Consider the following 14,311-nt stretch of genomic DNA (forward strand, 5'->3'; position numbering starts at 1 on the left):
CAGATGTCACTGAGGGTGGATGAACAGTTTGGCGTTGGGATGAGCCCCCTGCCCGCCAATCTCTAAATCGGTCACTTAGCTGGAACACACACTGGGGCATATCAACAACAACCGGCGATAATTATCTCTAAGCGCACTTAGCGTGAGGATAATTATCGCCGGCTAGCGTGAATTTTTATCGCTGAGATAGCGTGCTATTAGCAACGCTTATCTCAATAGCGATAAAAATCCTCACGCTAACAGGCTAACGTGAGATTATCACTGAAAACCCAGCGATAATCTCACGTTAGCTTGTTGATAGGGACAGGCAAACTTAGCCATGATATCCTCCTTCCATAGGATATCATGGCTAAGTCAGAAAAATACCAGACGTAAAAAAGCAGCGTTAACCGAGGTTAGCGCTGCTTTTTTTGTCTCTAACAGGGTTAGCGACATTCTTGATAATAGGAGAAATGTCGCTTAGCAACATTTCTCCTATTATTTTACTCTGGAACGCCCCCTTTGCATCTCATTAGAGATGCAAGGGGAAGCGTAGAGTAAAAGGGTGCTAACATGCAAATTTGCATGTTAGCACCCTGTTGTTGATAGGGCACTAGTTTTATCTCTCCTTTTTTGGCTTTGAAAGCCAAAAAAGCAGAGATAAAGCCGTTGTTGATATGCCCCACTATTCCATCCACTCGCACACATCATAAAGGCACGCAAATGTCAACAAACCGCCTGCACATCTTAAACAGAGCGGCAATGCAACATGAAAAAGAGCATCCGGCGTGCCTGACAGAACACACAGCCGCCTGCCCAGAGAAGTGGAACAAAAATACATTCGTGACTAAATCACAATAAAAATTAATGTGGAAGATGCTGCTCGGAGAAGATGCTAAACGCGACGCCTTGGCAAAGCTGGAATACCATATTTTTATAATGCACAAAATTGTTTTCGTTTTGCTTTGTGTCTCATTACTCCAGTAATTTGCAACCTCCAGGCGGGACTGTCACCTTTTTTCCCCATCTATTGTTACACTCAGAGAGCTGTGCGGCCTAATTTTAAATAAGCCGAGGAGTGCACTTGAGACGGTGCTAGGATTTTATGTAAAGAATAGCTCAATAAAGAATGTGGTTCATGAAAAACAGTATTCTCACACTATACTACAGAACACCAGAAGCAGAAGGTTTCATACAAAGTGCCCACTCAGGACACAGACCATTGACAGATGCAAACACACGTCTATGATACACCCATGCCTTAGCTCTCTCTCTCTCTCTCTCTCTCTCTCTCTCTCTCTCTCTCTCTCTCCTGAGAAATACAGTCTCACACTCTCGCTTGAGTCCCACACCTCAGCCAGACCCAGCTTCTAGCAGCCATGGAGAGACAAGTATACAGGCCAAGCTCTTATTAAGATGCTATATCACTTCCATGCTCTAGGGGTCGCACTATTCCCCATTATAATACAAGATGGCAACTGCAGCACAAGGAGAGAATGAGAAAGGGTTGGATTATGAAAACTACTCCTATCAAAGCCTTCCTTTGGTCTAAAGTGAGCTCAAATTCCATAACTGGCCACAGCTACTCTCAAAGGCTTGCTGCCCCACTTGTGTATAGTGACCAGAGGGCAGGATTGGCATTAGTGCTCGCTGGCCCTCCGGGTGAAGCTCACCCTGGTATTAAAGAATCAAGGTCATAATGGAGCTCACATCAACAATCTGCACATTTGAGGCAATTTTGTGACCTCTGGCAGTACCCACAGGAAATTTGGGGCGCTTCAGGAAATTAGACCCATCTTTCTGCACTGATTGTGTGAATATGGCATTGTTTAGGAATTTCTACATGCTTACAGAGGCCAGAATGTTCTTAAGAAACTGTAAGGCAGCACCCCACATTATATTAAATAAAAAAAAAGTTAGTGATAAATTGGATAACACAACTTATGCAGAATTTCGGACTGAGTTAGGACAAGGTGACGAGATGACAGAATTGTCACAAAGCTCTATATTGTCTGCTTTCCAGTTTTACAGTTCAGAACTTTTATGTTACAAATGATCAAATATTTTTGTCCAATTCGTTCAATGGAAGTAAGGAAAGACTACAATTCCCATCTTAGTTTGCCAAATGAGAACATAGGACTGGAAACACAATATCCTGATGGCATGGAGCAAAGAGCAACCCTAACTGATGAACTAAGAGGAGCGTAATTTATCATAAAGAAGGAGAGCAAACTATTTAATTTTTTTAAAGTTTAAGAGTAGAGGAAGAATGTTGAGTTGATGAGCATACCAGAGTCTAGGAGCCTGAAGATGGCAACTTTGAAATTGGAGGAGGCATAGACGGTTGGAAGGAATGAAAAAATAAGTTGGGAAGCAGTAAAAATAGTTCAAAGCAGGTAACATATGAGAGGAGCGAAAATAGATTGAGCAAAGCATGAATGGACTTTTTTTTGGCTCCAAATATTTTATTACATTTTTGGAAAATAAAGAAAACAGTGAAAGTATGGACACAATGTACGTATCTAAGGCCCAACTTGGTAGAATCGTGACAGGTACAATGGATGAGATCAATAGTAGATATCTAGACGTATAGGCGGGAGAAGAACATATCGAGAAACATATCGTAGAAATGTCAACATACGATAATATCCTAGGTACCTACAAGAACGCTGTGCATAATAATGGGAAGCTGTACATGAATATAGTTGTTAAAATTAATGAAATATACTATGGAATGTAACCAGGAGGAAAAGAACTGTCTAATGAAGTCAACAACAAGGGGAATCCACAGGGCCAACCAGATGAAATCTGCAAAGCAGTAGAAAAGAGGAAACAAGATGAGGAAGAATGAAGTGAGGAAGGGGTGTAAGGGACGAGGGAGTAGCCATGAGGGATCATGTATTATGCCGAGAATGAGTAAACATTTGAAACAAATTTGTTGAGCGTTTGGTAGCCAGTGTAGCAGGAAAAATATAAAAAGAAGAGCAAACAAAGTTGGGAAGTTATGAACAAAGCAAACTCTAGAATTCTTGTAATGTTGGACGGAAATATGGCAGAAGCGGAGAGAAAAATATTTGAAAATGATAGGACCAACGAAATATGCAGTTCCACATATGCAGGGATATCTAGGAAATTATAGATTTGCAGGAATTGGTGAATAAAATATCGCCTACATAATTTGTAGACTTCAATAAAATTGAGTTTCCTGCTCAAACAGACCAAAACAACTGAAAGTCGCACAAAAAGGGTGTAATGCGGCATCAATACTGTGCAAAGTTTACCTGCTATATCTTTACCTGTTCATTGATGTTGTCACAAATTAAGGAGGTACATCTTTTACCTAGATGGTTTTAATAATCCCAATTGATGAACTGGGAGTACGGTTTGTAGCTTGGTAAAAACTGAAAGTCTTACATATTTAGACATTAATCAATCATGGTGGAAAGCAAGATTTCTTATTTATCTTGAAAATGTTTTCTTTCACTACTCCTGTAAATTCATAGTTTTAACAAGGTAACTGTTCTCCAAACATCAGTTGTTTCAAGAAGGCATTCAGAGATATAAGAAATTCCACACATTCTGATTTTTTTCATGTTTGATGTCTTGAATGTAAAAATGCCGCAGTGTGAACGCCGTGCAAATCCAAAACTAAAGATAAGCTTTAAAACATAATTTAGAAATTAAGATAAAAACAGATGCATGTTTGCTTACCAAAATGTGTGCATGCAGGCTTGGTCTTGGTTGAGAGCAGGAATGTCTATGTCCTATATTAGACCTGGCACCATTGGCGTGGGTCTCCCTTCCATTTATTGCCTCTACCTCCTGTGTTTTGCTGTGTGTTGGACTCCGTTTTTGTTGGTCTAGATGCTTTGGGCACTTTGCCACTGCTGTTCAGTGCCAAAGTGCAAGTGCTCCCTTTGTAAAGTATTGTTATGGATTAGTGATTCCATGATTGGCTTATTTGATTTACTTGTCAGACAGTGTACTATGTGTGCCCAGGGCCTGTATATCAAATGCTGCTGGTGGGCTTGCAGCACTGATTGTGCCACTCACAGAAGCAGCTTGTAAAATGTGACTCGAGCCTGCCATTGCAGAGCCTGTGTGCAGTATGGGACTGCCATGTCGACTTGGCAAGTGCACACTTGCCAGTCCCTAAACCTTTCCTTTTCTACATATTAGTCACCCCTAAGGTAGGCCCGTAGTACCCCCGTGGGCAGGGTGCATTGTATGTGAAAAGTAGGACATGCCCTGATGTGTGTGGCATGTCCTGATAGTGAAATACTGCCAATTTAGTTTTTCACTATTGCAAGGCTGTTTGTTCCCAAAGGCCACAATGGGGAGTTTGTTTATAACATCTTATAAACATAACTGACGCTGGGAACAAGATAGGAAAATAAAGTTTAGTATGCCTGAACTCAGAATGTTAAGATGCATATTTTAGTAAGGGTGATTTTTACATTCTGTGTTTGAAACTTTTAGAAAGTAGGCATTATCTTGCGTAACCATCCAGTGGCTTTTGGATGACAGGGGCTGGAGAAGGGCAGCAGCTCCAGAAGTCTGATGAGTCAGGGCTGAGCTGAATAGGCCTGGTCTGCATTTGGAGTGGTGGGAGGAGTAGCAACTTCACCTGAATAGGGTTGTACCTGCCTTCCACAATGACTGCTCCGCCCCCATGTGGTGTGTCTGGAGCCAGGGCTCACACTGACAAAAGAGGTTGAACTGGTTTTGGCTGGGTACAGACACACTCTGCCTTAAGAGAACAAAGGATTTTGGCATATAAAAAGAGGGGCCCAGACCCCAGAATTTTAGATCACTTTTGGGAAATCAAGAGGAACCTTTGCCAAGGAGAAGACCCAGATAAACTGAGGAGGAATACTGCCCCTGTGCTGTTTGCTGCCTGGGGCTGGCATGCAGTGGCTGCTTGCTGCCAAGGAAAGGAGAAAAAGGACTTTACTGTTTGCTTTGTCATCTGCTTGAATGCTTGAAGGAAAGATCTCCAAGGGCATGAAACTGAGCTTGCCTACTGTTCTGAAGTCTCAGGACCACAGAGACTTCACCACCAGCTCCCCTGAATTTCCTTGCTGGGAATTCCAGCCTGCAAAGAGGTGCCTGTTGCTGTTTAGGACCTTAGAGACTGTTTGTCGCTGGGAGCTGAACAATCAATACAACATCGAAGAAGCGTGTTGCATCCGCTCCTGTTTCTGACGCATCGCTGAAGAAACAGTCGCAGCGCCTGCTGCGGCTCGAGAAATCGCCGTACAACGCATCAGGTGCAACAATCTCCGAAGTCCGATATCACCGCACCGATCAGGACGCAAGCCTGCTGTGTGCTGCACAAAGCCACGCATCATACAGGATTGACGCATCGCATCGAGGCGCCAAGACTGTCGCATCGTTGGGGGACGCAATAAGAAACAGACGCATCAAATCACCAAGCAGTAAGAAAACAACGCATCACCTCCTCTCCGGTAAGGAACCGACGCATCACCTCCCCTGCGCTGCAGTAAGGAACCGATGCATCACCTCCCCCGAAGCAAGGAACCGCCGCATCACCTTCCATGCGTGTAAGGAACCGACGCATCACCTTCCCTGCAGCCATTTTGTTTGTTTTGCGTGACGCATCCCAGGTACTTTACATTGATCTGAACTATTTCTACCATTTGAAAGCCTTATTTTTTTATACTGTATTGTGGATTTTTGTTGTTTGGTCTTGTTTTGGTTTAGATAAAGATTACTTATTTTTCTAAACTGGTGTGGTGCCCATTTCTATTGTTTTCATTGTATTACTGTATGTGTTCACAAATGCTTTACACACTGCCTCTGAGATAAGCCTGTCTGCTTGTGCCAAGCTACCAAGGGGGTGAGCAGGGGTTATTTTAGAAGTGTATCCCCCTTACCCTAACTAGAAGCAAGGGTCCCTATTTGAACAAAGGTACCTACCTCTGCCAACTAGAGACCCCCATTTCTAACATCCTATGTAAAAGTATTTTACTAAGGGAGGTCGAAAGAAAAGTGTTGGAAAAATGGCAAGGCACATTCATTCATATTTTGCGAATAACACTTTAATGAGCAATTGTTGAACTTGTGTAGGTTTTTCCTTAAAAACCCTATGCAATCTGCTTGTTGTTGGGGTCGCTTTTCTATCAAGTTGCACTAAAACAACATAGTCTCTAAACAGTTATGCCACAGAGTGTTCTGCATAATTAGCATGTAGTTTAATATTTCGTGTTTGTTTGGTGTCTAAATTGACTTTGTTTTTTTGCATAAGGTAGGGAAACTTGCCACGCAATTTAGTCTTCCATTGCCACATAATTTCAAAGACCAAGATTTTCAAGGTAACCAGGAACTGGACAGATTTGCGGCAGGTTCGGAAAGGGGAATCTCTATGAGGGGTCAAGAGTTTAGATGTGATTAGATTAATAGAGGGATTCTAAACTTGTTGATGAATCACAGGCTATTGAAAGAATGAAATGGGCACACAGTTGTGATCAGGGCCACTAAAGAAATTAAGGACCTAATTCACGAAGGTGCTGTTGAGAATGCATAAACCTACCCCTGCAGGTTTTCTTCTAACTTTAAATTTTCAATGGGATTCCCAAAGATGCCTCAGAGTCCTCCAGAAACTCTATGACTGCCAGAGATTTACGGGGGTACCCCATATTTGATTAGTTTACTTACATGAATTTTCACTAAGTGTTAAACCATCATAAGCCAAGGAGAAGGAAAAGTGAATGTGCTCATGAATCTTTTTTCTCCAGAGGGAGAATATTGCCTCTCCGGAGAAGCCCCTTCCATTACATCTACCTGAAATATGGGGATGTTCTCTTCTCTCTACCACCTCGAAAAGACTAATTCTTCCTCTCACTCAGGTGAATTTACATGTATTTCCAGGAATGAAATTCGACTTTGTGAAGCGTTTACTGCATTTAGCCCAGCTACCCTGCAGAGATACCCTAATTCTCCTCTTTAAACTGCAATTCATGATGATGTAAAAATCTGAAGTACCGGTGGGTTTTCCATCGCGATGAGCGTACTATACGTCATAAATTTCCGGAATTCCTGATTCCATGAATCTGGTAATGGGCATTACTTTTGCTAAATATTTGTTTTTAATGCACAAGAGTAACAATTAGGTCTACAAAACGTGGTGAATTTTGGTGTTTGATATATGAAGACAAAAAATACTTTTTGAAAAACACATCACACTAAAAGTGCAAACTGTGGAAATGGGGTATATGAAGATAATCTTTAGAAAAGCAAAGACATCAAGTGCCTTCTGATGATCATGCTTCAATGGGAAGCAAAATGAATCCCTTTTAGGCAGCACTGCTAACTTCAATAAGACAATACTTCTTACCTCGCTTCTCCAACTCACGCTTTTCCTCCTCCGCCCTGCCCAGGCTCTCCAATGTGCGTGTGACCTGGCTACCAAACTCCTCCTCGCGGCAGCCTGGTTTGAGGCAGTGAGGTTCTTCCTCCTCGTAGTCATAGTCATCCAAGATGGGAGTCTCACGAATGGGCATGCCGATCACTGAGTCTCGCCCCTGCAACCGAGAGTTGCGGTAGCTTTCACGGGCCTGTGTGCCCAGCAAGATAGAGGGAATGTAGTGGATCTCATGGGTGGCCTCTGTGCTGGCACTCTTCTGTGGGATCCGTCGCCGCCGATGCCAGCGTCGCTGGGCGAAGAGAGCCACTGTGAAGATCAGCAGCAGAAGAAGGAGAGCAATCAGGCCTCCCTGAGGGCAAGAGAGAAAAGGAGACAGGGTTAATAAAAGAGGAACACAGGAATATTTTTGGCGAACATATTGGAAAATTATATTAAAAACATTAACATGAGAAAAAAATCTATTGCCATAGTAGGGGGTTGTTGTTAAATCTTTGTTTTGTGAGCTTTTCCTTTCACCTGATCTCCTTTACTCTCTCTGTATGTGAAGACTGCAAGACTGCAATATTTGTGAATCAGCTTTATGTTGTAATGTGTCTTCAACTAGGTGCACCATGCTGACATTTGCAGAATAAAACACCGGATTATAGAGTCTTCCTCTCAACAGCCCTTCTGTTTTACAAATGTATAAAAAGGCATAAGATGTCTGGTAAAACTGTTTAATAACAATGCACTAATGTAACCATACAAACATCCAACTTCACAGCAGAAAAGACTGCAAGGCCTGTCAAGTTGTCCCTTTTCTTGACTTGCTTTACCACAATAGCCCACATGGTCTCTAAATTAATCCAAGCACTGAGAGCAATATCTTTAAGAAATTGTGTTTTTAGTTGTGAATGATGTGGGTCTTTCACAAGTAATAGGAATGCCACTTTCTCTTGATCGTGTACCAAACACCTCATTGTAGCACTTGACTCTCTCAGGGAAGAGATCCTGAATAGTTCAAGGCCTACTCGGGGGAGGTGGTGTGGTTGGTTCCTCCAGTTTGCTGGTATGTGCAACAACACTCAGTAAATCACTGTCCAGTCAGTGCTTTTTCTTATAAAAAAGGAAAAATACTTTACTACTCGCACACCTCTAGTACTACACATTAGTTTACAAATATTTACATTCAGGTAGATGGAAATACCTCTAGTGACACGCTCATAACACATTACATCCCTATTGGTCCCTGATCCCTATAATGACAATACGCCTACCTTTAATACAATATACAGGGTGATGTAATTACCAAAAAGGCTGGAGTACTGTCTTTGTCAGGGTGTCACAACAGTGATAAAAGTAAAAATATGCCATACTAAACCATTTCAACGCTATTGAAATCATTAAGGAATGGCACCATCTTAAAACGAAATTAACTAAGGCTTGTCATGACTCACTGTTAACTTTAGGGCTGTCAATAAAGAAAGTTCAAATATTTTATTTAACCATCATTAAAACCTGTAATGATTGACTGTTTACTAATTGTTTGCTAATAAAACCTTTTCATGACCTTGATTAAAAGACATACCATTGCATTGGCATTCTCAATAAAGCATACTGAAAATAATGTAATGGATAAAAGAGGTTTTTCCATATGGCGTCCCCACACTTCATACCCCCATTTACAAATGTACAGGCTGTATGAGTACTTGAAAACATAAAAACTCTCTTCTGGGGCCAGGGAATTAATTCCCTGGGAAATTTGAGGCCACTTTAGCACAAACATTTCAGGGGGGCTGCTGAAGTCCCTGCAGCCCCCCAGACACAAACATGGCTCTCTGCCCTAGAGCACAGCTTCAGGAGCTACTGTGGAAGCAGGTTTGGTTCTCCTCATCCCACACTACTGTGGCTGGGGATTGATGACTGGCAGGCGTGGCCGGTACAGGTGAAAGCGGTGAGGCAGGGGTGGGGTGGGGGGAGTCGACAGACGACGGGATATGGAAAATAAAATAAATAATAAATCAATGAAAACCACTTACCTTGCGATCGTGGCAAGCGCCAGGTAATTTGGGGGCATATGTATCAACATCACCATTTGCGATTCTCAAATAGCGATTTTTAAAGAATCGCTATTTGAGAATTGCAAAACGGGATGTATTTAAAAAATTGCAAACTTTTTGCGATTTCTTAAAATTCCTTAATTACGATTAGCAAATTGCGAAATCGCAATTAAGGAATACCTGCCCATTCATTTCTATGGGCCAGGAGACCCACAGGAATGAATGGGAAGTAATACTCAAATAGCGAATCGCAATTTGCTAATCGCTATTTGAGAATAATTTCAAAGGTGCAAGGGTGTTATGATGACACCCTGATGCACCCCTGAAATTAGCATGTGTGTGCATATGGCGCACATACATGCCCTAAGGGCATGTATGAGCGCCACGTGGCACTTTGTAAAATTCAAAAAAGTGCTTTTTGAAAGGAAATCGCAAATTACCACCAACTGGAAGTTGGTGGTAATTTGCGATTTCTTTAGGATAATTCGCACAACTTGGGTGCTTTTTACATGTCATTTAAGAAATCGCAATTTGCGATTTCTTAAATGCTTACGCAAAATTAAGAAATCGCTAAATTAGCAATTCCTTAATTTTGCGTTGGGAATTTGCCTAATACATCCCATTTTGCGAATTTTTAATCGCAAACGCTGTATTTTGCGAATCGCAGCGTTTGCGATTAAAAATTCGCTTGATACATATGCCCCTTGGTTATTTATTTATTTTATTTTCCCAATGCCGTTGTCTGTCGACTCCACCCACTGGCTCTGCCCCCATCCCTCCCCACCATTCTTACCTGTACCAGCTGTGCCTGATGGCTGGGTGCCTCCTGCCCCCTCCCCCCCACCCCCAGAAACAGCCATGGAGAGCAGAAGAGGGCAACCGGTGTGTTCGGGGAGTGCAGCGGTGTTCAATTTCCTCAGTCTTTGGTCCAGGGGAGATGGGTCATTAGGGGCCATCAAGGTTGGTTCCGGCCCAGAGGGTTTGGCCCTTCTGGGGGAAGATTTAGAGAATGCTGCCAAGTGCTATGTGCACATTTTGTCAGGTCACCCCAGAAGATAAGGCCTAAAACGTTGTTTTCATTTTCTGTAGTTTTGCACCTGGTGGCAAACTCTAGCTACCAGAAGCATTCGCCCCAGGCCTCGTACGTACTATAGGTTACTTTTTGTTGGGGGGATTGAGTTTGATGCTCCCTTGCCAGACCTGTCCTCCTGTCGAGGGCTCCTGAAGATCTTTCCTGTTTGGGGGGTGTCTTTCACACCCCCTCCACAGCCAACAAGCAGAACACACTCCCAGTTACACTCCCCAGATTCCACAGGCTCCTGTCTTGGTTCAGGGCACTAATGTATCAGCGGAGTCAAGGGTCAATCAGCAGAAGTCCAAGGAAAACCCTCCATGGCCCACCAGCATGTCCATTCCCCCAACTGTTGCTCAGAAGGCATAAGGAGCCCAGCACCATCGGCCCTAGAAAGACCCATTCTAGCTTCGAGTGCCAGCTAGAGTCAGAGTCATTCTGCCCATCTTCTCATTGGGTTCATATGACTTATTTTTACAGATGGGCATTTTTTCGCTGTTCCTGGGTCCGCAGTCTTTTTAAGCTTCTCTCCACCGTTCAGGGTTTTTTAAAGGAGGGTAGAAAGATCTGGGAGGTAAGCACCTCAGCTCAGTATCACATCATCTCTCCAACCCCTGCACACACCCTCCTGCACAACATTCTAGGATATTTTAAGTTGGTTGCCTATTGAAAGACCTCCCCTTGTAGCCTCAGCACCACCCCAAACCAACACAGTACCTTATCGCGTCCCATCAAAACTTTAAATGGGAGCTCCTCATTCTTGATCCAGAAGTCTGCCCTTGTCTTGTGTACCGTGAGCTTGAGTGCAGTGTGAGGGGTTAATTAACAGATGGAGATTTCCTCTCCACCCCATCCTTTCCCAGGAACTGGGTCAAGCACTTTTAATGGCTCTGTTGTGTGGGGAGACCTTTCATCCTCCAATAGGCAGGCAGAGTAATTAACACAGGGGAAGTGGACAAAGGCCTGGAAACTGATTATGGCTGAGCCAGGGAAATATGAAAATTCTTAAAGTGCTCTAAGGAGTACATATATCACCAAAGTGACAGAGGAGCTGCACTCAGTTTACATGTTTACCGTAAAATTTATACATGACCAGTATCCCTAGGCCCAGTTATGGTGAAACTGGGCTGTGGCACAGATTTTGTCCATAAGGTATAATGAAATGAGCACACTGTATCCGCTCACATTATAAGGCCTACATCCTATCTGTACAAATCCCAGAAGCGTCCCCTCTGTGACAGGCTGCCTGTGTGCTCACCCAGTCCCGCCCCCCCCCCCCCCCCCAATAAATGTCTAAACCGGGTAGTCAGAAAGTGAAAAATTCAGGGGGATTAAATGGGCAGAACTCCTTTTTCAACAGTATACCTTCATGGAGGCACCCACTGTATTCCTGTCATTCATTTAAGTAGGATTTCAGGGTGAAGCAACTTAGGTAGGGTCCGATAAGAGGAAAGAGTTTTGTAGGTTTGAGCGACTACATATTACATATTAATGGCAACTGTCTAATTCAGGTTACTAGGCTTAAATGTGGCAGCGATCTCTTCAGAAGAACAGGGTTTTCTTCTTAATGTGAGAGTTAACAGGGCAGAACACTGGGGCAAACAATGTCCTCTAAACACACAAAATATATCAACCAGAACCGTACAGGACCATCGCAGCATTCCAGCGAGAACAAATTATATTTAAGGCTCCCGGTTTTCCGTTTTTTACCGATTTTTACACGTAAATTGAAATGGAAAATACTTTGTTTCTCTATCTGTATTTATGTATAAAAACGGAAAAATACAGAAAAACATGCCCATGTAGCTTCATTACAAACAGGAATACACAAACACAAAACAAAGTAGCAGAGGAATTATCCAAACAAGTGTGAGACCCGCTGCAAGGTAAGTTAAAAGCAATCATTAAAGTTAAATGTTTTGGGTTCGTTTGCATTTCTCTTCCCGGAGCTCGCACCCATTCTATAATTGGTCATGCCTGAAGTAGGGTGAAACTGGGTGACAGGTTGGGTTCTGAGTGCCCTTTGAGCACCCAGCTTTTAAAGGGAAGACACTTTTTAAAATGTTTTCAATTAACTTGGAATAGGCACTATAGGACACTCACTGCCCCATCCCCTCCAGCCCTTCTATTGCCTGAGAATGCCATCTGCAAGGTTTTGTAAGAAGCGATTGTGGGCTAGGACAAACTGACATTAATGCATATTGTTTCAGGGAGGACAGAAGAGCTGGGGTGGCAAGTGTCACAACTCTCAACCATCCACAACAGTTTGGATGGTCAGAGCATTGTGTGTCTAAATGTATTATTTAGAACAGACCCTCAGCTAATTACCAGACCCTCAAGATTCTAATAAAAAAATTAAAAAAGGAAACTGATTTTACATGCATGGCAGTTTTTTTTAATGACAGTGACGCCACTCCATATTTTTATGATACTTAAATAATAAAATGCACAGTCGGCGCTTCTTGGTTTCAAATCGATCTCTTGAAGGTGAAACTCTGATATTGATGGAACAAGTTTGATATTGGCACAGGCCAAGGATGTGTCCTGAGCAGAGTGGAGACTCTTTCCATTATATCACAGATCTTGAAAAGTGGACGAGGCCTCTTATAGATTCAGAGTAAATCAAGTAGGGATTTTATTTCCAATATTATTGAATGGTACCATAACTTTTCAAGCACTTCATAAAAAGTTGTTGTGTGCCCAGATGTGCTTCCAAGGAAGGTCAATGGAAGGATTTTTCGAAACTGAGTTTTATAATATAATATGGAATACAAAGTAGGGTCAGCATTTCTCTAATGCTACCTGGTGTGATTGTGTTCAGTGCTGATATGTGTGCTGTACAGAATAAGTAGCTTAAAATAAGATAAAAGAATGATATTGTGAATGTTGTTAAAGAAGAGTTCAATACATAAGCAATGCACAATATTTCAAAAAATAAGATCAGTGATATGACATATTAAAATTCTCAAAAGCAGGAATGGCCAACATTGTATAATCTTTCCTTGAATCGCATCACCATAACGCACCATCCGCAGATAGTGAGAAGGTTTTCAGTGGCCTTCATTCATGATTAAATCGGAAAGAGCCAGACTGCCTGCAAAATCTCTTGACATTCATGTACTGCTGTTTTAGGGTTTTCAGAAGAATATAGTGTTTCTTCATTTTATGCACATATAAATATATTTAACTCTATAACAATCAAGTGTAAGTGTGCACTACTGGTTAAATAAATGTGGAAAAACACCAGCTGCAGCACCTTCTTTCCCCTGCGAACAAAATAAATGTGGATACATACAGATAAAATGATTAAATATTAAATATGGTTTAATACAGGCGGAAATGTCACAAAAATAAATACCATAACATTGGGAAACCTAACTATATTGTAGTAGTTTTCTTCCCTTGAGTCAGCTCGCATTTATTATCATACGCTGTCACTTCATGTCTGCATGCAATCCCTGCATAGAGGTAGTTATTTTCTTCTCACTTGATCGTGAGTAAAGCAAAGAAGCAGAAACAAGTCATAAAGCATGAATTGGGGTATATAATACATATTGGTACAGGGTTTTCAGTTTACTTTGAACATTTTCCTCCTAATAACAGAGACTTGATTGGCATAAAATCGAGTGAACACATTAATAAATTCACTTATTTAGCACCTATGTGCTGGTCATTCCCCTTTCATGTCCACACCGATTTCTGAAATGTGACAAATTAAGATTCGTCTGTTTCAGTTGCATTTACATTTTGGCTGCTCTGCCTTTTGTGACCGATAATTACAACAATAAGAGATAACGTTTTGTAGTACAAGAATGAGGAATTAGTTGGGGGTGA

The 14,311-nt window shown here is 42.1% G+C and overlaps 1 protein-coding gene across 2 annotated transcripts in view; it reads right to left on the reverse strand.

Annotated features, from left to right (window-relative positions):
* ASTN2 (astrotactin 2) overlaps positions 1–14,311 on the reverse strand; it is a 2,498,474-nt gene that overhangs the window by 1,979,113 nt on the left and 505,050 nt on the right. For both annotated transcript variants that reach the window (XM_085612137.1, XM_085612129.1), the window contains exon 3: positions 7,337–7,715. In XM_085612137.1, the coding sequence (XP_085468263.1) occupies positions 7,337–7,715 (379 nt within the window). The remainder of the gene's footprint in view (positions 1–7,336; positions 7,716–14,311) is intronic.

This window comes from Triturus cristatus, chromosome 1_2 (assembly GCF_964204655.1).
Source record: "Triturus cristatus chromosome 1_2, aTriCri1.1, whole genome shotgun sequence".
Taxonomy (NCBI): Eukaryota; Metazoa; Chordata; class Amphibia; order Caudata; family Salamandridae; genus Triturus; species Triturus cristatus.